This window comes from Drosophila eugracilis, unplaced genomic scaffold (assembly GCF_018153835.1).
Source record: "Drosophila eugracilis isolate 14026-0451.02 unplaced genomic scaffold, ASM1815383v1 contig_2152, whole genome shotgun sequence".
NCBI lineage: Eukaryota > Metazoa > Arthropoda > Insecta > Diptera > Drosophilidae > Drosophila > Drosophila eugracilis.
Genome location: NW_024573036.1, coordinates 2,140,315 through 2,164,578, shown reverse-complemented (window position 1 = coordinate 2,164,578; position 24,264 = coordinate 2,140,315). Strand labels below are relative to the sequence as shown.

At 46.7% G+C, this 24,264-nt stretch overlaps 2 protein-coding genes across 3 annotated transcripts; both read right to left on the bottom strand.

Moving 5' to 3' along the window:
* Window positions 1-1,270: 1,270 nt before the first annotated feature.
* Window positions 1,271-12,290, bottom strand: LOC108110954 (ATP-binding cassette sub-family G member 1). 2 transcript variants are annotated; one of them, XM_017220250.2, is made up of 7 exons: window positions 11,789-12,290; window positions 9,414-9,927; window positions 4,616-4,930; window positions 3,260-4,554; window positions 3,098-3,198; window positions 2,746-3,034; window positions 1,271-2,685 (listed from the first exon to the last, which is right to left on the bottom strand). In XM_017220250.2, exons 2-7 carry the CDS (start codon window positions 9,677-9,679, stop codon window positions 2,474-2,476), a joined length of 2,478 nt encoding a protein of 825 aa, XP_017075739.1. In that variant the 5' UTR covers window positions 9,680-9,927; window positions 11,789-12,290; the 3' UTR covers window positions 1,271-2,473. The 2 variants fall into 2 exon arrangements, with proteins under 2 accessions (XP_017075739.1, XP_017075740.1); XM_017220251.2 differs by lacking the exons at window positions 9,414-9,927; window positions 11,789-12,290 and adding an exon at window positions 5,008-5,258.
* Window positions 12,291-14,253: 1,963 nt separating this feature from the next.
* Window positions 14,254-21,387, bottom strand: LOC108111128 (protein borderless). Its single transcript, XM_017220487.2, has 6 exons — window positions 20,836-21,387; window positions 16,630-17,137; window positions 16,117-16,526; window positions 15,508-15,736; window positions 15,099-15,305; window positions 14,254-15,043 (listed from the first exon to the last, which is right to left on the bottom strand). The coding sequence occupies exons 1-6, from the start codon at window positions 21,052-21,054 to the stop codon at window positions 14,466-14,468; spliced, it is 2,151 nt and encodes a 716-aa protein (XP_017075976.2). The 5' UTR covers window positions 21,055-21,387; the 3' UTR covers window positions 14,254-14,465.
* Between the last annotated feature and the right edge of the window lie 2,877 nt (window positions 21,388-24,264).

The window sequence follows — 24,264 nt, the reverse complement described above, 5'->3', positions numbered from 1 at the left end:
TCGGGCCTTCCTCTCAAAAATGGACAAATTTTCTATGCACACACATGAAATGCAATTTTATATGGCGCGCCGAAACTTTTAGCCCAAAATAATATCATTTTCCTGCGGGAACTGCACTGAAAACAATTTCAAGTGATTTACAAAACTTTTATCTATACTATTTGATTTTCAGATTAAGCTAAAGAAGTGATTTCTGTTTAGATTTTAGTAACTGTTTGATTTTTTTTTAATATTTATCTAGTTGATTTCTAGAACTATTACCACTAAGTTCTCTCAGTGTCTTCTATGTTTTTTCTATTCCAGCGCCTCTGCAGCGCTGATGCTAGTCCCAATTCCCCATCTGCACCCTTTCACCCCCCTGCACTCTAGGTCTATGCGCACAAAGCTTAGCGGGACATAAATAATAAATTTGCAACGTTTGCATTTCACCAACACATGTGTGTCTCCCCGGCTAGACCTGCATGTGTGTTGGCCTCTGCATGGGGACATTAACAATTTATCAGTGAATCGAAAAAGCAACAAGCCAATAAAAATCACTCCGTTTGACCGGTGACATTGCCACGGCCATTCCATTCCATTCTGCCCCATCTGACTTTTCGATCTGCCTCCTTTCCAATGTGGCTGATTTTGGGCCTTTGCCCGGCCGCCCAACGAAACAAATGGCAAAGAACACTGCAATTTAAATGCTTAAAGGTCACGGACCAAAGCTCTAATGATTTAGAATCTAACCATTTAATATCAAATAATAAGTTGAGCATATAGAAACTAGCCATCCATCTTATAAGCTTCTCGAAATCTCTGGTTACCTTGACAACCAAATACAAAAAATTAATTACTTAACAAATACAACCTATTTATACCATAAAAATGCTTGAGGTGCTTTAGAAAATTTTGGAAATATTTAGACTTTTCGATCGGATGCCCTGAAAATGGTTTTCTACAGTATTCATATAGATGTAAGTAATATAAAATATATGACAGCTCCCTCTATTGCATATAAAAGGTTGGTGCATTGGCTATATAATAAGGGTTGTGTCCGCGCTATGTGCAAGAAATTCTACAACAGATGTCGTCTTGGTTCTAAGGCCAATACAATAACCATTGGTTACAAGGCCTAAGAGTAAAATTATTTTTATATAATTTATGGGCCTCCTCTTAAGTACTTTATAATTTCAATCACATAATAATATTTCTTTAATAATAATATAAAGCCAACAGTTTTCTTACCCAAAAACAAACAAGAAAGGCTTATGGGTTTTATCAAGATGGATTTGTGTACAAGAATGACCATTCTTTAACTTTAATGTACAGAATAACATGCGCTACGAACTACCGAAATATACAATACACCATATACAACAGATAAATCCGGGGGCGTCTTCAACAGATTGCTTGATAACAATTACAATGCTACAGTGTCCTCCTTAAAGGAGTCTGAATATGTCGCCACCGAGTTAAACTTGTCTCCTTAATCACTCCGATAATCCAAGGGTAATACTAAAAAAATAACTGGGAGGGCTTCAGAAGGAAGGAGGGTGTGCGGTTTAAACGAAAATTGCATTTATTTTGGCATGACAAATGTAGACGTATAAAATTAAACTAAACATGTACTAAATTAAAATGTAATAATCACAAATACGCGTAGCTAACACAAATCCGATTGCTTCCCACCGTAATAATAGTAATTGCTTTATATCACCAGTTGGCCAGGTCCCCTCCCTCCTCACATTCGTCTGTCTGCCTCCCCTGTCCGGGAAATGGAAAAGCCCCAACCCGGACTGCACCGCTTTCTATCACAAGGGAATGGTTACCGTTTCGTGTTCGTTTCCGCTTCCGCTCTCCACACTGCCCTAACCTCCTCTGAGTGCACACCGGATCCTTTCTGGGTTCGAAACTGATTGCCAAAGAAGAGTAGAGAAAGGTGGTCTCTTTTCTCGCAGAAAGAAAGTTTGAGAGTACAACTTAGGGACGGAGTAAAGAACGTTGGGAGAAAGTCGCATCCTGAATTCTGCTCTGAAGGATCTTGTCTACAATTTGTTATGTTTTCAACCTACTTAAGTTCAGACTCTTTTCTGCTTGGTCACAAGAATTATACCTCGATTAAGTGTGAGTAAGTGGGGCTCTACGTGGGTATTCCTATTTATATATAGTTCTATGTAAATTCCTTCTGATTGGTTTGCAGAACAGCTACTGTATGGGTGTATATATATCCATGGGTATATATTTAGAATCGTCTGCTGGATACCTATGCGATGAGTTTGCTTCTTTCTGTCTGTTTCTGTCTGTATAAACGTACAAAGCCCGACGGGAGAAGTTAAAGAATGCGGTAAAGCTACGCCTAGCTACAATCCTGCTCCCTCTGGGTCCCACTCTCCTTTCGAACTAGCCCCAACCCTCTCTATGTACAGGTGATCTCTAACATATGGTGATAATGATAACCCTAGACTATGAACAAATCCCACGGACCGTCCGCTTAGCGGATCATGTGCAATTTCCATCGCAGCACGAAGTAGGCGATGATGCGCAGGGCGAAGAAGATTCCGATGAGGGCAACGGCGTCCACCCAGAACAGGGCATTATCCATGGACATCTCTTCGAGGAACTTCTTGGGCACTCGATAATGGCAGTACATTTGGTTGCACTGCATCTTGGCCCTATCCATTCCATAGATGGCCACCATTGCACCTGAACGAACAACCATCATGTGAGACTAGCGAAGGATATGATTGAGAGATCCAAACTCACCTTCGAAACCATACCGCACATAGCTGACGTATGTGACCCATTGTAGGTAGCCCGGAATGGTGTCAAAGTTCACAAAGAACCCGGAGAACAATATCGTGGGTATAGTCGTCACGGGGCCAAGGAACACCCCCGTCTCGATGTTCATCCCCGCTCCGATCAGCAGGCCCAGCGATTGTGCCACCAGCGAGTTCAAGACGCAGATGAGCACAAACATCGAGACCCGCTCCAATTCCATCGGCTGCGAGGTGAGGTAGTACACCACCAGGACGTAGACGCTGGAGAAGACGATCTGTAAATGAAGTTGAATATTATTAATATTTTCTAGTGTCTTGGTAGGTGTGTTATTACTCACCTGAAACGGCATGTCCGCTATGGTCTTGGCAAAGTAGAAGGCCTTCAGGGAGTACCAGTAGTTGAGATGCTCCCTCACGAACACTGACATTTCGGTGGGAACTGCGAATTAAAGATTCCAGATTGTTTCTAAGAGCCAAAACCTCGAAATCGATCAACTCACAGGTCAGGATGGTGGGCATCATTGCCGTGAAGGTGGTGAACAGGGAGACGAAGAAGATGCATCCCGCGTTGCTCATGATCTTGCTGGCCTCGTTGCCCACATCGTAGTAGATCATTCCGATGATCGCTCCGACGATGACGTGCGAGAAGAGCCGCATGTGGGTCAGCATTTTGTCGCGCAGGATGGTGCGGAACGAGCGTTTGAGCAGGATCCAGAATTGCGTCCAACCGCTGGTGGGGAATCCCGTCTTGTTGGGCAACGTAACGACACTCTCATGTGAATCCAGCAGCGAGGTCATGCACCCCACAACGGCGCTGGGCCCACCTGATCCCGAACCTACCGCATTGTGGGTGCCCTTCGAGGAGCTAAAGCTGCAACTGTCGTCCACTGCGGTCGTTGGCATATTGACCACGCTGCAGTCGGAGTTTTGAGACTGCTGCGTCTCCAGCTTCGGTGGTTTCAGCTCCGCGGGATCCTCAACGAGGATCGAGGATTCCAGCTGCCTGTCCTCCAACGGGGGCTTCTCATCCTCCAGGGTCAAGGTGGCTGCTGTGTTATCGGCTCCACTGCCACTTCCCTTGATTATGTCGTTGTTGCAGCTCTTCTGGGCCAGCATGACTCCGTAGTCCTTTTGTGAGTACTTCTTGCAAGCCCCACTCTTCACCGCCTCCACCAGCTTGGGAACAGCATCTCCGTACTCGCCAGAGGCCACTTCCAGGACATAGTCAGCAGGGTTATGATACGAAGGGCATTCGTAGCCCAGCGATGAGAGGTACGGCACCAGACCCCTCACTCTGCCCTCGTAGACACACTGTCCCTGGGCCAGCAAATACAGATGGTCGAACTTCTCGAAAAGACGGGCCGACGGCTGGTGGATTGTACAGACTATGGTGCGCCCTCCTCTGGCCAACGATCTCAGCAGCGATATGAGCTGGAAGCAGGTGGAGCTGTCCAGTCCAGAGGTGGGTTCGTCGAAGAACATCACGGGTGGATTGTTGACCAATTCCAGGGCAATGGACAGACGCTTCCTTTGGCCACCGGACAGATTGCAGGTCAGTGTGTTCACCGACTCCTTTAGGCCAATCGTCTCGAGGATCTCCTCGACCACCACTACCTTGGCGTAGCTGATCATGTTCTTGCCCAGCTTTAGGTTGGCGGCCACCATCATGGCCTCGCGCACAGTCAGGTTTCCGATGAGCACATCGTCCTGCATGATGTAGCAGGAGAGCTTGCGGAAGCGCCGGAGATTCCGCTCCTTGCTATTAATCAGCACTGATCCACTTAGCTGGGAGGTCCTGCAAAAGGTTAAGAGCTTGTCAGAAGTAGTTGGTATTAGTGTCTTAAAGGTTAACTCACTTGTAGCCCGCCAGGATGTTCATTAGCGTGCTCTTTCCGGCTCCGGAGGGTCCCATAATGGCCGTGATCTCGCCATTGCGGAACTTCCCCGATACGCTCTTGAGGATAGTCTTGAATCCACGCCGATGTCCGTCGGCGACCGAGTAGGAGATATCACAGAACTCGATGTCCACTGGCGGCCTTTGCGGCAGATGGGACAGAGCGATGGTGCCCTTCTTCTGGCCATTGGGACTTCCACCGCTGTTGTTGGCCACCTTGGGGGCCAAGGCATGGTTGTTGCCGCCCAAGCCGCCGTTGCAAAGGTTGTTCTGGGACCTGGAAAGAAGCAGAGAGACAGGGATTTAGTCCAGTGTCATTTCTATGGTTTCTTCAGGGAATTTCTTGATTCCTACTTGGGTCTCTTTTGCAGGGCACTGACACAACAGCCGTTCTTGGTCAGCTTGGTCTGCACCAAGGACATAGATCGCTGCTGTTCCCTGCGTCCTGCATCCTGCAGCATTTCCGCATAGGCCGCGGCATAGGCGGCGGACCTTCGGCGATTGACATCCTCCTGGGATTGTGACTGAGATGCAGCAGTCTCGAAACTGGAGTTCTGGATGCCCCCACTTTCTGCACTGACGCAGCGGGTCAGCGTCAGCTCCATAATTATTCACTACGCCCAACGCCACACTCATCAGCGGCTCATGATGCCGTTCCTAATCGACCTGAATCGTCAATCAATGGATCAATCAGCACCGTCAGCCACTTGGCTCCCCTTTCGTGCCCAGCTCAATGATTTCCTTTGACTCACACCGTCATCCGCCCACCTCCCACGTTGAAAAGGCCAAAGTTCGAACTAGCTTTTGTTTCATTCATGAAACGTCTGTCACATGCGGGTGCCCATACCTTGGGCCAAAGAGCCGAGTGCGTTTTCATTAGTGGTTGCTCGCATGCCGGGCGACCGACTTCGATTGATAAGTCCGCCGACGCCGCCGATGCAGCCGGCCATGCCAATTAACATTACATCTTTTTGGGTGCAAATTTGTTGAGCTAGTTGGTCGAAATTGATTGATTGGGAAGCCCCTCGATGTGCCAAAGTAATGAGTAGGTGGCCAGCGTGAGCGGATTAAAGGTCAGTGTAGCTAGCCCAGCTACTTATTACTGGCGTGCCTGTCGTTTCATAAATAAATTCTATTCGAATGGAATTGCCTTTAAAGATAAAGCTGCTTATAAATTCATAAAGGGGCATCATATCACGAACTCTCCTTTGTTTTCAACTCCACAAGTAGAAGTTCTCTCTACAGAGAGTTCTGCTAGTGCGGAGTCACTCATTACCCTCTGGAATCCGCCTTGCAATAATTTCTATAATTTCGTGCTACATCTCGAGGCGAGCGTAATGGCAAGGCATTAAAATAAAATTGGTGGCCAGGCGGCGGGGAAAGTCAGCTGTTGGCTGCGGGCCATGCTAAGTGAATTCAGATACAAAAATGAGAGAGTCTAGCAATAAACAATTTTGCTTTGTTTGTGCTTTTGCCATGCTTTGTTTTTGCTTTGCCTTTGCTTTGCTTTGGCCTCTTTCGAATACGATAAATACGAGTGCGTTGTATCTGTGTGAGCTCTCGTATTGCGAATCATTTCCCGCGAATATCTCGGTGCACGAGCACCGAGAGCGAGTACATTTCAAGTGCGCATGCACCCGGAGTGCATGCTAACGAACCCAACTCAACGAAGACTCGACGAAGTTTCAAGCACTTTGTCTTGCAAAATGCACTCAGAATGAACGGACGGGGGGAGGGGTGGTTTGTGGGGAGGTTTAATAAAATTCTGCGCAACTCCCGCCTGTTGTCTTCCACATTTACCCATTCAATTGGATTCAAATGGAGTCAGTCACGCAATCCCTTCCGGGTTTCTTTGATTGCTTATCAATCTAAATGCGTGGTAATTGTTGCCAGGTTCGGCGGCATCGATTGCGGCCCTTCTTAATTGATTGATGGCCGGCCATAAAGCAGCTGCTGCCGTTAACCCAGCTACTGCTCTACCTTACTTTACTTTACTTTTCCAGTTCACAGTTTCTGGCTCTGAATTGCTGAACCTTGGGCCACGGGGCCAGTTACATTGTGTTCGCACTGATTAGGCACAACCGGAAATATCAGCTTGCGTTAGATCATCCCGCTTAGCGACAATTAAGCGATTTATTAATGCCGCGGAACGGGACGGGCGGAGGCCGCTCATGGCGATTATTAAAAGTATTAATAAAAACAAGTGGTATCTTGAACAGCAGGAGAGTCGCTGTTGCAAAAGCTTCAATTAGGGCACATGAATTCCAGCATATTTAAGGGGAATTTCTGAAAACGAGTAAATAGCCACAGTTTATGGAAAACTAAGGGAAAACATCGTGTGATTAGGGAAATATGTATTAAAAATAATAAGCTTAAGAATTCATTATTGGATGTAAATTATTCCCAAGGGAGTGACATTACTCAGCAATTGCTTTGCATTTTTGATTCATTCTAAAGTCCACTCCGACTAAGAATCTACGGCAATTACTCAAACGTTATGCATGGGAACAATCATGTGGCTTTAATTCCTGGCCCATTCAGGCTATTAAGGAAACGCGGCAAGGCCAATCAAATATGGAAACGGATGTGTGGGCGGAAGGTGGGCGTGGGGTTGGGTGTGCGGCTTCCTAGTGGAAGGAGGACCACCACTGAGCGTGGGAGAAGGTCCTGTCCAGGACCGCTGCCGGTTTTTTTTTGTTCTTTCTGTGCCCTCGAAGCGGGGGAGAAGGTCAACATGCCTCGAGTGTGTTGGCTGGCTGACTTTTGTGGTCGTCGAATCGCCTCAAGGATGCACAGGTTGTCATTCGACAGGGGAAAACTTTGGAATGGCGAGGCGCCTCAAAGTCTGACACTGCACACACTGGCTTTTATCGTTGCTGAGTTTGCGAGTTTGCGGCAACTTCACATTACATAACCGACCGGCGTGCACGGCGCGTTTACTAGTTCACTTGCCAAAAACGAAAATCACTCGTAAAAAGCGGCCACGTGGAGGACCACGGGTAGTCCTCAGCTCATCCCTCTGTTCTTTATTGTGGGAGCACTTGTCTAATAAGCACATAAATATTTAAGGCCGAAAACCAAACTGACGGAGTGCCACACACGGACGCGATGTTGCCGCAGGACTAAAAAGCCGAACGGAGTCCAACTGCTGACTGCGGCACGACTTTGGACAGCTTGGCGGCTTGTTCGATTTTTCCAGGCACGCGGCGCCGCGAGTTCCTCGACTGTCCTCCTGCCCCATGAAGGGGTATATCGACTTAACTAAGAAGTTTGGTAAGAAATGGTGTTTCAGGATTTGTTACCAACTAGCCCTAACAAAAATCTATGCAATTTTATACATTTTTTTTTTCTTTTTGAATTACAAGATATGCATAGTATATACCATAATGATATATATTGAATATTATGATATATATCTAGGAAGTAATGGCTATAATGACTTTAAGGGAATAGCAGATCTGAGGACAAGGGAAGCCCCCATTCGGTGTTGTTCACAGGACCCTCAGGACCCCTTTTGTCTGCCCGCCTTGTATTGTTTTGCTTGGTCTTATGGCTTTTACGGCTTTTGCCTTTTGGCGGCGTTTCATTCACTGTTACATGTTCTTTCTCTGGTTCCCTCTCGGCACACATGTGCGTTTGTTTGTGGCTTATTATTTATGGCAGTGCCGACAGTGGGAGAGGTGGTGGACCGGGTCGAAAGGACACGTAGGATACGTTGGCATTTAAGGCGCTCTTTATGGCTGCTTTCCTGTTCGCTTCCCATCGAATCCTTATACCTGGGGCCCAACATGGTGGCTGTTCCCTCGCAGCATTCAGAGGCTGTCCTCGAAAAGGCCCCGTCTGGCCGCAAGTTTAATTACATTGGTACCTGCATTGATTGGCTCGTGGGCGGGTTCATTTACCAATAGATTTTCCATTTGCATTTTAATTAAGTCACTATTAGACTAGGAGAGAAAGTTCAAGGCCGTTAAAGGCCTTCAGTTTCCCAGTTCAGTTCTAATGTAACTTAAGACCCAAAGTCTTTGGTTCTTGAGCTGCAGCTTGCCTCGCCAATACACTTTAAAATTATTTTTACAACTGTGCATAATTCAGGAGGGGGCGTGGTTGGCACCATTTTCAGCCGACACGCGATTTGTGAGACGGAGTCGAGCCATCGATTTTCCAGGGCATTTGCTCCTCCCGCCTTTCCTTTCCTCTTCCGACACACCTCAAATGTCCTGGCAGGTGGCATGTTCCGAAACGGAAGGAAGATACGCGCATTACAGATGCGTGCTAATTTTGACTCAGCGGCCTTATTAATAACTCCCCACGGATACCCACTCTTCAGTCACTGCTTTGATTTTTATAATGGCTTTTCGCGGGGAGGTGTTAAAAATAGAAGTGTCACCTCAGCGGAAAAGTGACTTGTGACAGTGCGATTAGTTAGCTGATACTCGACCACCTTTCCTCCTGCCCACTCGCTTTCCCAGGAAGGCCTGTGTCCTTGGCTTCCACTAGCGGAAATTGCAGAGTGGCCGCAGGAGCGAGTGCAACACTAAACCGCAGTTCAGGGTCAGGGGACATAATTCAATTCATTCCCGCTTATAATCCCCGCAGCTGAAGCGACAGTTCCCTGGGTAACCCAAGCCCCTCCTATTCCAGCCTAATCCTGCCTAATGCAATTATCGTAGGGTGCACAGGGAGAATTAAGTATCCATTTCGAGGACTTTCTTTCGATATCAGAGGGATGGTATACAAAATAAATTAAATGGTATTCTTACCCGTGGCTGTTCTGCTTGAGGTCGTTGGTCAACTTCAGTTGGCTGAGGAGCGGCACCGGCTCCTGTCTGGGATTGGGATTCGGGTTGCTGGTGCCCGTAGAGAGCGTGGATAGGGACATGTTATCGGTTGTGTAGAGCACCGCGTTGGGTGCCGTCGTGGCCGCCGAATCGGAGACTTTGTTGGGGCTCTTAGCTGCCGGCAGTATGACGGCGTGGGAGGAGCACTTGTCCACCAGTGGGACACTGGAGGCCTGCAGCTCGTTCATGGCTCTAGTTTGTGGGGTTTCCTTTGAGAATCCGTTTAGTTCTTGGCGCTCTTGCTACTGGCATAAGGCGTCAGCATTTGGCTCAATTGATTTGCTATTTGCTTGGCTTTTCAGCTTGGCTTGTGATGTGTGTTTGTGGCCTCGGCGAATGCTCCGAATTAATTGAATACACTGAGGATTGGCATCTGCATTGGAAGTACGTGAATAATATTGGTTGTTCCTCTCAGTTCTCAGCTCTCAGCTCAGCTCTGCAAGGAGATGGAAATGGAAAAGCGATGCTAAATCAAGAATAATTTAAGTGGAGGCAACACCTCCATTGATTTGACAAGCTCACACAGATACTCGTACACTGGCCCACACATTCGAGGCTCTTAAGCACTCTATCCACACTTGGCATATTACATCACAGCCCAGGAAGTGCCACCACCCACCGCCCCCGATTCCAAAGGCCTCCGGCTCGGAGGTTGCTCAATGGCAGCTAGCAGCATGAATTTCTAATTACTGAACAATGCTCGGAGACCCAGACCCAGACACAGATACATTTTCAAATACAGACGCATGCGAGCAACGACGACACCGTCAAGAACACCCGATAAACGCTGAATTCAATGCCAGGCACTCGAGGGCTCAGAGAATGGGCTTCATAAACAGCTGTCAGTAGGTGTCTGACCAAGAACCACTGACCAGTGCACCAGCACCCGCACCCGTATGGGGGATTCCAGATCATGGAGCTCGTAACACTGCATCGGGACTTGCGGGCTGGGTTTGCCTGCACTGGGAACCAATTTTGCAGGTGGCCGTCTGATAAGATTTGTACGTTAACCGTTTAACGATGAGAATTCCGACTTGCCCGTACACTGCGAGGAAATGCTCCTCCATAAACTTTAATATAGATAACGGGCAAGAATTAATATTTTTATAAACACTAAAATCATTTAATTTACTATTTAAAAGTCTATTTAGATAGCTTGTTTATCTACAGCGCATGAAAATAAATATAACTTGAAAGATAGTTTCTCCCGTCAGAACTTTAAGAACCATCAGATGTTTATAATAACCGATTAAGTTCGCTTGCTTATTGGCTTAATTCTGTGTAAAAGCATAGGAAATAGTTTTCGCACTTTAATAAACTGAGTACATAAACATTTAATAAGGATGTTTTGTTATCTTTAATGCTCAGATATCTTGTTTATTTACAGGGCATGATAAATAGGTTTTCTGCGGCCTTTGTTTATCCTATCAATACTTTGTTCAAGTTTAGGAATCGGGTTTTTCCAGTGTACGAGACTATTTATTACAGATTTGTTTGCAGTTCGAATCGCGATTAGATGGGCGGTCCGATAGGCTTCCTGCTACTGGGCGCGGGCTTCCTTTTCGCTAATCGAAAGGCCTAAGATGTAAGGCGCGTAATCGCGCACACCGCGGGTTAGAGTTATATGGCCCACCCATTGGAACCAGCCGCCAGCTGTTGTCGGCCATCGACTTGTTATCTTGGAACGGCCACATACACCGGCACTCGAAACTGGCCACGCACAGCTGCGGATTGTCTAATCTGGAAATCAATCCGTCGGATGTCGGGAATTTTGAATTGTTGTTCTCCGAATTCGGCACTTCTCTCGCGGCTTTTGTGGGTGGATGACCTGAGATGAGGTCCTACCCTAACCGCAATTAAAGTAGGTCAGTCTGAGCTCCCCTCTCTATGCTCTGACCCCAGCGAATCTCTCTGGCCTGATCTGGTTTTCAATAATTCGGGTGGCGTGAACGGCGGAAGAATCAACCTGCCGGGTTTCGGATGTGTCATTCGCTATTAACAAATGGCGCGGCCAGCAACGGCCAGCAACGGGCACAAACATTTGAAAACACAGCCACTGCCGGAGAACATTGCAAATTTATTCTTTCTTGGGGAAGAGAGAGCGCAGGCGCTCTTCTGAGATACAAAGGCAGGAAAACATTAAAGATACATATGGGTCTACCTAAGGGGAGGTACACATTACTCCGGCTGCGGAGTTCATCGGGGTGGTGGATTCGTGGAGCTGCGACTGCAGAGTGCAGGAAAAGCGGAGAACGACGCAATTACCTCGCTCGCATTAAACCTAAACTCGTGCTCACCTTTGGATTTCGGTTGGGATGAGGGTTTTTTCCGAGAAGAGCAAAACACAAACGGCATAAAACGTGTTTTTGGTTTACTAGCATTATGTCTTTTTGGCCGCTGCCAGAATAGATGCTTTACCGTCCCGCTCCCTGGCAAATTAGATACTTTTTTAGACTCGAACGCTCAGATACTCAGCTACTCAGAGACTCGTGCTCGCGCCTTCTTTGTTATTTTTTGTTATGGTTGAGGCAGCCAGCAAACAAACAAACAACGCCAGCTATTCAAATGCGCCACAAGGGCGAGGGCGACGGCTTTGGCGATTCCACGGGAGAGAACCGAAACCCCAGATGGTGGCGCGTACTCCAGGAATACGCTAAAGTGTATCTTGTTCAGGGGCGAAACGTGTTTTTATTCAGCGCGATCCGATCCGTTCCGATTGGACTCGATTCCTGCCCAAAAATCCCGTTCGACCGCAGGAGGCAACAACATTCAGGCAGCGCGAACGACGAAGAACTGAGCGGAAACTGAACTGAAACTGAAACTGAGGGAGCTGCTGCGGCGTCTGCTTAGCTACCAGCTGCCAGCTGAGAGCGCTTTCGCTCCCGCCTCTGGTACTCCACTGCTTGGGTACCTGTATCTGTGCGCGCCAGATCTGCCACTCGGATACTGGGGGTACCAAGATATCTTATATCCAATTTAGGTACTCTACTGATTTCTCTGAAATATAACTTTTATTTCACTCATTAGGTACATCAATATATTAGTTTTAGGAACAGCGTTTTACCGCCTCACAAGTAGTAGTAAGTTTTTAGAATTGGAAATTTGAAAATTGTGTTGGTACTTCCGATTACCAAAATAGGTACACAGAAAAGTGTACCCTTCCCAACACTCTCAAACTATTTGGGTTTCGTCAATGGGGATGTCTTCGCTCTCTCGCTTTGTCCGACGTTCAATTCAAATGCTGGCATACACCTAAATTAACCCGAGTGTGTGCCTGTGTGTGGGTGAGCAGTAGTGCGCATGGCTTGGATGTGTGCGTTGGGTTTCGCTGCTCAGAAAACAGCGAAAACAGCTGACTGTAAACACACACAAAGAGCGGCGGCCCAGTGGGAAATCCAGTACGATTTGGGTTCAGCTGCACTTGGATTTGATGGAGCGAAACTCCCCGGAGAGGCAGAGTGGCGAAGAGAGCGGGAGTACACAGCGAAAAAAGTGGTCATTAAATTGGGCAATTTCCGTTTTATGGAGATAGAATTGAAAGTACCAAAGGCCAGATGGAAATAATTGCAAGTATCTCAAGCTGACCTTAGATCAACCACTTAATCTAGTAAGTAGGATTTCTAGTACGACTTCATAGATCAATTCAAATATTTCTCTCTGTGTAATGAGTAGATATCCCTGAAGAGAAGCCATGTTTTGCCAATCACTTACATTGTTAGTCCGAATGATAGCGAACTTTGAACCTCACGATCGCAGAACAAAGCGCTGGAACCTAACAAAAACAATTGCGATTTCTTGGCAGAGTTGTGGAGAGGGTGAGCGGGCAGGGGGGCTGATATCAGCATGAGTAATCCGCCCCTCCCTTGTCTCCTTGCCAACTGCATATCTCGAACAAAGCCAAAACGTGAGCCGCCGCTGCCTCGGCCGCCTTACTCCCCGAGTCTCTGTCACCGACAACTTAAGGGGCCTCGGGAAAACTGCGCAGTGGGGGGACTTCTAATCGCGGCGACCTTAATAATAGTTTATTCCCTATCAGCCGCAAATTGTTTTTAGCTGCTATTTAAATTGAGTGCCAGCACTGGCAGAAGCCATGTAATAGCAACAACAACAGCAACCTCTGGGACGATCGAATTGGCCGGAATGGAGGTGCCAATGAACGATAGCCAGACCCGATTTCGGTTTCGTTTCAAAGGGAATGCCCTGTTAGGCCTGTGTACCATCGAGTGTTATCAGCTCGGGCGGGATTGCCTTTCTTGCAGCTCCAGGTGCAGCTGCACTTTTCCTTATTGAGAATCTGGCAGGTACACTGGGCAATTAAGCCAAGTTAGGTGCAAAATGCAGCTCGTTCCGAGTACTTTCAGGTGTTTTCCTCGCTGAAAGTGCGGAATGGCAGCCAAAACTGCTTCTTGATGGCTTTCCAAAGCAACTGCTAACTGCCGTTGCATAACCGAGTGCAAGTTAACTGGATTGGGATCCAGTCGACGTCAGTGGGTTGACTACGTGCCAGGCAAAGTCTCGTTTAAGAATTTTCTGGGTGACTAATATTTGAATTCAGCCAGCCGTACCGGAAAAAGCTCTCCCACTCGAAAGCTTGCTCTGTGCTGAGCTTTTCAACCGAAAGCTTCAAATACATTTGGAGTTCGAAAAAGCTCTTTGTGAGCAGTGCTGCCCATAGGGCGGTCAATTCGAATTTTGAGTGGGAAAAGTTAAAAACGAAATTCTAGTAAATAATTTTCCCAAACTTAAGTTATAACATTTAAAGTAGTTCTTTTTAGTTTATTTGGTCTCGAATTCGGTTAGTTTAGCATTACAATTAGTAGAGTTTATGGTACAGATAGCAGCTAGACGTATATTAAAAGTCAGATTCCCGGGGATTGGTGCGTCGGGAACAAGCTCCCTCCTCTTCCTCTACTCCTCTTAGTTTCACTGGCCAACGTGGTTGCTGTCAAATCGCCAGCGGATCTGGAGCAATCCTCAGGTGGTCTGGCGGATCTTGATGCTGTCCCGATCCCGCTCCTGCTCGTCGCTGTCGCAGTCGCCGCTCTCGGCCGTGTCCTCGTCCTCGCCCGCGGAGCTATCCTTGGCGAACAGGTGCCTTAGGCAGCTCCGCTTCACGTATAAAAAAGCGCAGAGGGCGCAGAGCAGGAAGATCACGCCCACGGAACTGCCGATGATTAGGGCCCGGACCTTCCGTTGGGAGGGCACGTCGATGAGGAGCTCGTGGCTGGGCACCGACTGGGTGGTGGTGCCCACGGCCAGGACCTGCACCTTGAACAGGGTGTCCTCCTTGAGGTGTCGCAGCTGGTAGTAGTTGTCGAAGGTCTCCGCGTGGCCGATGAGGAAGTGCTCTGGCTCCTTCCACCAACGAACGGCGTACAACCGCAGGCCATCAAGTCCCTGGGTGGGATGCTCCCAGTGGAGGAGCCAGCCCTGTTGGTTGCTAATGGCAGTGAGGTTCCAGGGAGCTCCCAGTCCCCCGGCAGGAGCAGTGACCTGGCCCAGGTCATGTTGCAGCTGCTGGGCATCGAAGTCGTCCGCTCGGATCGGAGAGGCTGCAAGGATACGTGCTGTTAATCTTGGAAAACTAGTGCTATGTGCAAGTCGTACGCAGCGTTTGGAAGCGGAACTGCTTGCTGAACATCCCGTCTCCGTACTTGTCCTGGCTGAGCACCATGAACTCGTATTCCTTTCCTGGCTGCAGGTGCTGCACCGTGGCCTCCATAACCTTCTTGTCCATCACGCGAAGGGTTCGCCACTCGGGAGCTTCCATAAGTCGGTACCAGACCGTGTACTCCAAATGTGGCCGTAGGTATCCTGGAGAAGATCATTGAAAGTTCATATTTTTAAGGGTCATTGGGTTAAATTGAAGTTTTCGAGTTGAATTTCCTGAATCGGGGAATCCCTTGAACCTTAAACTTCCTTTCAACGAAACACCATCATACTACTCCCATTTGAGTTCGGCGAGCAGCATCTGGCCTCCGTCCATTTCCACACCCAATTACACCCATTTTCTCACCTGGCTGCCAGCGTATGGTGATGCAGGTCTCCGTGCTGTTGGCCGTGAGGTTGTACGGCGCCCGGGGAGCGATGTTCTCAATCATAAGCTCGGCCTCCGCCGTAATGGTGGCGGCCTCATTGGTGGCCGAGCACTCGTATATTCCACGGTCCCCTTCCACCAGGCCTGTGATGGTCAGGTTGCCGCCGCTGAGACTGAACCTGTCCGCCGGCAGTGGTTCTCCGTCTTTCTGCAAATTAGTCGGGTGCGGAACGAGAGTCAGAGAACCGGAGTCAAAATCGGAGATGCACAGAAAGAAAAGGTTTGAAATTTTATCAATTTCGATACTAAAAAGTGTCTGCCTATTTCTTGCTTTAGGTTGATGCTTTTATCTGTGATAATCTACCACTTTGAATGGAAAAATTCGCATAATTAGGGTATCAGAAAGATAATCTATCATGGTTCTACCCTCTTTTTCTGGCAGTGCATGGACAGGTAGAGCTGGCAGCATGCATAATTAAAAATGCAATCAAGTGAAACTGCACGCGCTCCCCTTTTGGCATTACCATTTTCCATTTTCCATCTGCCTTTCTCCATTTTAGGCTGTGCAAAATGACAATACGGACTCACCCTGCTCCAGACAATGGAGGGCCGATTGTTTCCGTCCCGGTCGATGGCTTCGCAGGGCAGCTCGGCTGCCTCGCCCAGCTTCTGGATGTAGATGGCCTTGGGCGTGACGCTGAAGATGGGCGGACGGAGCACAATCACGCTGATGACCGGCGATGGTCCGTCCGTGCCGAGGTCGTTGTAGGGCGTGCAGGTGTAGCTGCCGGCGTGGTTCTCGTCCACCTTGGCGAAGAACAGGCTGCCGTTCATCTTATAGAACACCCCAGGCACGTTGTACGAGTCGAAGAGGAGGCCGTCCTTCTCCCAGCGCAGGTTCTTCAGCGGCGGATTCGCCCGGAAGTGGCAGTCGAGGACGGCGGGCTGGCCGTACGGCAGGTAAACCTCCGGCGGGGCGTAAATCACCTTGGCCTTATCTGAAAAAGTGCAGAGGATATAATTATTATAAGTTTATTTTTGATTGTTCCCAGAACACCATGAGCTTCTGATGGAGATCATAGATTGACCCAACCCACTCACATTGTATGTTGAGAAAGGCCTTGGCCGTCTGCAGTTCGCCCTCACTGTTGCGCACCTTGCACTCGTACTCGCCCAGGTCGCTCATCATGGTGGGATCGATGCTGAGACTGCCGTCGGGACCCATATAGGATCTCCGCACCAGATCCTGGACCTCCTGCAGCAGCACCCCATCTTTGTACCAGGAGGCCTGCGAGTTGTCCGGATACTTCATCACGCAGTGGAAGAAGGCGGTCTGGCCCTCCTGGATCGTTTGATTGACCGGCGGGATTCGGATGAGAGAGCCACCCTGGACCGCCAGGTGGTAGGCCGTTCCATTGTTGCGAACCGAGGGCGAGCGATTGGGGAAGCTTACTTGGCAGTGGTACCAGCCCTGGTCCGATTCCCGGATGGCGGTCAGGTTGACGGAGGCCCTTCCAAACTCCGGATGGTTTTCCACCAGGTGCAGACGTCCGTTGAAGAGCTCGTTGGTGGAAGTCTCCTGCTCATACCAGGTGAAGATTTTCTTGCTCTGTTCAGAATTTTACCTTCGATTAGTTTCTTGAGTGTTATTAATAAAATATTTAATTAAAATCACATGGAATTCCTTCTAAAGAATGGCAAATATTTAAGGGAATGCCTGGTGAACCATAAAATGACAGTGAGAATTGCAACTCTTGAGAACGGAATACCTAGAAACAAATTTTCTGTGCTCCGCCATCTCGCCTGCAATTGCAGTTATAAATCATGAGCAATGCGGAATCTATATGGAGAACACGCCCACACACACTCCCCCGCTCTGAAACAGTTTATGCCAGACGTGAGTGAGTGTGTGTGTGTGCGATTGTTTATGCCCCATGCCCCGATTCCTCCCTCCATGCGCCATTATAATTTTCGCAAACTCCCGCTGAGGCCATACAGCAGTCCCCCTCTTCGTGACCATGATTGTGACGTAGCGCAGCGGTGGCCAACGGCTTTCAAAGGCCCCCAAAACCCCACAAGAATATAACAATAACCAGGCAGGGGAAGGGAAGGGGAAATGGAAGGGTAGTGGTGAAAGGTGTGGGGCGAGGGGGTAGAACCCATGCCGCTACTTTGTTGACAAATTTAAATGGGCTCACGTGGCGCGGCGCACTTGAAGTGCTCAATGCAAGCCTGCCCCTGAAATAGGATTTGAGTTTAATTGGAAATCTGAGAGATTCTACTTAACTACTTAGTAGTACCTCCTAACTACGAAAGAAACGTTTTCAGAAGGGATTAGGCCGCCTGTATGGATAAGTGACTTATGTAATTAGGTTGATGCGAAATAATGATTCAATTTATTATTTCGACAACGCGCCATTTCCGGATTTGTGACGTCATTGTGACAGCCATTAAATGCATTAAAGTGTCGGGTTTGATAAGTGGGTTATGACTCGCTTTAAAGGTGATGGTTAAAGGTTTTAAGGTTTAAGTTGATGTGATGCCCTGAACTGTGCTTCGATTTATATATTATATTAACTAAGGGTGCGTATTTGGTTTGAGAAGCAGACGAGTAAAAAGGCTCATTGCCTGCGGCTAAACTAGCTAACTAAGCCTGCATTAAATTATAAACATGTTCAGCACTTTCCACTCCTATGGACTCTCACATTAAACTATTTTGCGCTATATATATATATATATTAAATATATCTGGGCAATAGTTTATCGGTTTAGGGGAGGATAATAATTCAACGCGAAAGCTGTTTTTTGCCTTGGCCTCGTTGCCCCGTTTTTTCTGCCTTCTCCTCCGCCCGGTGGCATATTAAATTATTTTTGTTTTAATTAATGCTGAATATATTTGTCAATATTTATTAAATATACGGCCTGGCAATTATGGAGGGGCACAGGAAAAAAGGCGGAATAATAATAATAATGGCATGCGAGTAAACAGAATGTGTTTGCGTTGCATCATATGGCAAAGAGTCGCAAAAAACTGCGTTAGGCTTAAATTATTTAAATGCAATTGAATCGGCTGCGGTCGCTGGTCTCTGGTCGTTGGTTGCCGTTCTAATTGCTCTGGCACACACATTTTTATGCTCGCTTTGTTTGCGCACTTGACTTTCGTCTATATATATATGACACTACACTACACGGCACTTATTCGCCGGGTTAGGACTGTCACACCCCATAAACCGCATGCTAGGGATTCAGTTTTCCCGGTTATTGATAGCCTCCGACCGCAGAGGCAGCTGTGCCATGGGATATGGGCCATGGGATACTTTTAATTGTGTGCCGCTTCTCCATCGGATGCATCGGATGCAGTGGGTGTCAGTTGATCTATTGACATTAGGTTTGTGCTTTAATTGAGATCTGGCGATCGGATGATCGGGCGATCGGGCGATCAGGAGATCGGGTATTCGGGAAACAGCCATCAAGATGCACCGTCTGGCATCAATGTCACCCGCATTGTGGGACCCACAACCGCCTTGAGTAGATTATGGTGCACTCAAGATCCGCCGTCCTAACCCATAACTGTGATTATGTACACCCAGCTGTGTGTCAAGTGTCGTCTGCCGCCGCACACACATTTATCAGCATTATCTAACAAATTACAAAACGTAACTTGATTTATCCGGTAATTTTGCCGTCGCTGTGGCGCGAAAATTTGCAACCCAGCCTCGCAGTGGCCGTGAAAGTCGCTCTACACTATAGAATATAGAACACATTTGCAGACAGACATTAGAATATATATATAAGAATACGAAAAGCCATAAATCCGGCAGATTATGCATATTCCCGCACGAATTTGTTTAATTACGCGCCTTTCCATAGTGAAGAAAAGCCATTTTCCAGCGCAATTAAAGTGTATCCATCAAAATGACATCATGACCCGCTGACCGAGTGGACAAAAAGCATAAAACCCACAATGGGAAAGGGGAGTGACCGCCGAGGAAAGCGGAACACAATCGGAATAAGAGCAAATTAAGCAGGCAGATAAATAGTTGAAACAAAAACGTAAGAGGGGCCACCCCTCGATTACCGATGCGAACTCATATGTTGGGATGGGTTAAGGGGGTCATTTGGCGGCCACTGATGACGAGCTCGTGCGATGAATAGTAATTCAGATGATTTAAATACCAACATATAGAATATTTGAGCCCGAAGCAGGCACTGATTGTCCGCGAGGACTGCAATGAATTTGCAATTGAATTAAATTGCATTACTCACAGTTGTCAACAAAATGCCAGCCATTCAATTCGATTGAATCCAATTGAAATTGATTTCGACCGGCTCACTTACCCGCTGTCTTTGATGTCACACTTCACGCTGACACCCTTCGCTCTGCGATTTGTTTTCCCCGTGATGTGTTGGTAATTTAAAGTGTTTCCGATACTGAAATCACAGTTCTCGGCGCGTCAAATGAAATTTAAATGCAAAATGGAAAATGGCAAATGGCAGGGGTTGCGGAAGGAGCTGGAATGCAGGCAGCCAGGATGCGGCCCGTTCGACTGCATGTGGTTGCGCTTTAATTAGTACCCAAAGGCGGGAAACACACCAGCCACCCATCTTCCAACCACCAACACAACCACCTTGGCCACCCTGCTCTCCATGGGGATTGGGGAAGGGAGCCTCCCCACTGGCATGGCGATTGCATTTTCTGCGATGCAACGGCTGACTGCACTTGTCAAAAAATGTAACCAACACATGGACAATAAATAAACACTTAAATGTTGGGGGTAAGGTGGATTAATGTCCCTGCAGTATTTTTTGAATAATTTTTCACATAAAAGGGAGAATTTGTTGGTTTCTAGCGTAAAAGTAAGGACCCTTTGAACTTTTCATACTAAATAGCTTCTCATTTTCCTGATAACTAAACATAAGATCTCTTGAAATAGAATCAGTTCTCCCAGTGCCGACGTAAAGTGAGACCCTTTTAATGAATGTGGGAGCCGCGTTCCATGCTGCGCTGCACCAGCGAGGGCCAGCAGACGCAATTAAGGCTAACCAAGCATTCCGGACTGGCCCTGGTCAGTCAGTCAGTCAGCCGGAGTCTGGGGTTCTGGGGTTCTGGGCCACCTACGTGTCTGATAAATTAATAATTTCGACAATTTCATTTAAAAACTGCGTGTGCGTTGGCGTGAGCTATAAATTAGAGAGTGAGCCAGCAGCAGATTAAAAACAGCACAATATTTACATGTTTCGCGACATTTTGTTGATTAAAACGAAACAAAATCCCTGAAATATTATTTTCAAACTCTCGGCACTCACATCCTTGCTCCAGTGCACCAAGTACGGGATGGGGGCATCGAAGGGGAAGTCGATGTAGCAGTTGAAGACCACGTGGGAGCCGACTTTGGCCTCTAGGTTGGTCTGCCGCCTGTGATCGCGGGCACCGCTCGTACAGGATATGCTCATTAAGAGAATCGCCAGAAGAGCCAGAAGCGGAGATCGGCACTGCCGGAGTGTTCTGCTGCGATTCGCTAGCATTTTAATAGGTATTCTGGCGGTGGGGCTGCACTTGCACTCGGTCACTCTCGCGCGGTGTCTTGCATAATGTTTCCGCGTTGGCAGAGTGCACAAAATCAAATTAAAATCCAACCTGGAATCAGGTCAATTGGCCCCAAACGAGCGGAGCTCTCTCGCGGAATTCGGATTTTCTAAGGCGCACGAAACCCGATCCGTTGTTTACTATATCTTTCTGCGCAGTTCCGTTCAGGAACACTATGGTATTATTTTACAGGTTGTTCTGGCGCTGTTTCGAGGGTCGCGAACTGAACTGAGCGGCTGGAGAAGCGCTACTGAAAGCCGAGACCGAATCGAGATTAGACTGCAGAACGAGTGACAGATGAGGCCGAGCTTTTGTGGTGATGTATGTTACACAGGAAGAATACGATGATGATATATGAATCATAAATTATATCATAATCAGATCTATATATCATGTGATTATATGCAGAACGATGGGAAATAATCTGTAGAAAATAATCTAAAAGTAGTTTCTATAACTTAGTCCAACATTCCTTTCCCAAACGACACACAGTTTCTCTAAGTGTATAGTACACAGAAGAACCGACCAACCCCGATTCCAACCGATCATTATTCCTGAGCTGCTGAGCAGCGATCTTCTCTTTTCGCTCGCCCGTCAAACGTTTGACTGCATTTGACATTTGACACACGCCCACGCCATCTGCTCTGATGAGGTCTCCTTTGTCTGGGAAGCGTCTCCCCCACAATTCGCTTTCGCAGACGTTTATCCACTTAAATAATTAGGCGATCGCCAAAGTGTTGCAGATAGCATTTGGCCTCAAGACTGAACTATCCCAGCAATGAAAGCCGTTAAAGATTAGCCAATTTTCACCACATAAATTCCTATTTATGGGAATTCATTTGCTCCGAAAAGGGGCCAATCGTTCCTCCACATCGGATATGACCAGTGTGCATGCGTGAGCTGTTTATACGGAATTTTCGTGAATTTCATTACTCTAATTGCCCCAATGCCAGTGTCATCTTCAGGTTGGCCACGGTGGCGTATGAGTAATATTTGTGTGGAAGCAAAGGGGCATCAATTAAGCGCAGCTTCCGGGATATTTTTAACCGAATGGAAAAAGAAAACACAGGTCTGGGCTTTTATTTGATCAATTTCAAGTTTTGTATTTTTATTTGTTTTTGTTTGGTTTTTTGTTTGTTTTTTGCTTTGTTTTGTAAGTTTTATTTGTTTAAAAATTTTGTTCATTTTGCTAATTTCTCTTTATAATTGTGTGTCTGTATTAATTACAATATATTTCGTTCTAAACTGATTTATCCTTGTACGATTTATATATGCTGAATTGGAATTGCAGTGGGGAAGGTCTGGAAAGTGGAAAGTGTAAAGTGGAAAAGTGAAAGGTGTGTTGGCGGGCTGGGGAAAGTGAGGCGAAGTGAGGCGAAGTTGGTAAGTTGGTAAGTTCGGTAAGTTCGTGTCGGGGGAATGATGGCGAAATGGTCGTCGAAGTGGAAGGAGGTGCAAAAGAATATAGATTTCCCTTTCTTATATTTCTTAATTTGTTTGTTTTTCTTTTGATAGTTCCTATTTTTCATCATTTCATTTAATTTTGAATCGAGTCGAGTTGAGTCGAAAAGTTAACTGGCGCACCTTGTCCAAAAATCAAAGTGGCAGACTAAAGCGTTAGATTTACTTAACTTAGTTTTAATGTATTCCTCTTACTTAATGTACATGCCGTGTATCCAGTATCTATATCCATATATATACGTACCGCACATACATTACACCCGTACATGCACTCGTATAAATAATCATATATGTATCTATTTGCCTTAAGGTCCTGCGCCTAACGTCTCTCGGCTCCGTCGCTCAATTAAAATTCAATTTATGCTGTCATTTCGCAATTACTCGCTCGCGCTTTTCTCACTTCGTTCGCTTCGTTCCGTTAATGCTCAGTTAATTAATTAATTTATTTCGTTCTAGTTAAACGCTTAATGTGTGTGTTCTCAGTGTTCTTAGTGTTCTCAGTGTGGGCGTGTCATAGTGTGGGTGTCCTAGGCATTACAAAAATCAACTTATGTACTTGAATACCCTCAACATTTACAAAATACATGCAACACAACTCGAGTTTTCCTCCTCCTCCTCTGAACCGTCATCCTAGACTATCTCCATTTCAAATACGATTTTCTCTGCGGTGCAAGAATCTAGCAAGCGCCGAGCTGTAAGACCTGCTATATAGCATAACCCAAACTGATCTGGGCGAGACTTATGGGTCGCGCTTGCTCAAAGAACTGACAGACGGACAGGCAGAGAGTGGGCTCATCTTGGGGGTGAAAATCATCAGAGATTGAAAATGAAAAAAGGGAGTTACGAAACTGCAGACAGCAGTCGAAGGCTAAAAGAAATGCTTGAGATCATTAGTCGGTTGATTCTTAGTTGATTTCTTGATTTGTTTCGCGCTCCAACCGTCCCCTGAATAGTGTTATCGTTATCGTTATTATCGTTATCGTTAAAGTATTATGTTTGCATATGCTCTGTAATTTACACAAGTTATACACACTCGCGGTCTTCTCGCATCTCTCGCTCTGGCAGTGTTTTGGCGTCAAGTTGTGTCAAACCATCAATCCGTACAATTTGATCTTTAGACATGTTTATCGTTTATCGTTAATCAATTATCATTTATCGTTAACAAGTACTTAAAAAACAGAAACGCCTCGCCTCGTTTAACTTAGCCGCATCCGGGGAGCTGTCATTTACACAACTGACCTATAACCTAAGACCAAATACCATCGCTCTCTCGGGAACCCCGGGAGACTACTATCTGGGGATCTCTTGCTATCTCCTAGCTACTTCATCGATGTGGTTTTGGGCTTTGAGTCGAACCGGAAGGAGTGGTCTCGCTCTTGGGTTTCCTTTCGTTATCGTTTGATTTTCGTGTTTTGTTTTTACTTTTGGGTTAATAAATATTTGTTCGAGTTAATTATCGTGTGTAGGTCAACAGTAAACATATATGCAGCAGTTATATTTCATTAATTTGTTCATTAAACTGTTTTGTTTTCGTTTTTGTTTTTGTTTTTCTTTTTATTTCGCTCGCGCGTTCATTTTTGCTTTGTAGGCTTCTTGTCGTTAAATAATTTAATTATGAAACAATTTCTCTATATGTTCTTTAATTACTCCTTAGCGCTTTCATCTGGGGTCGTCACCTCCTCGTTCCT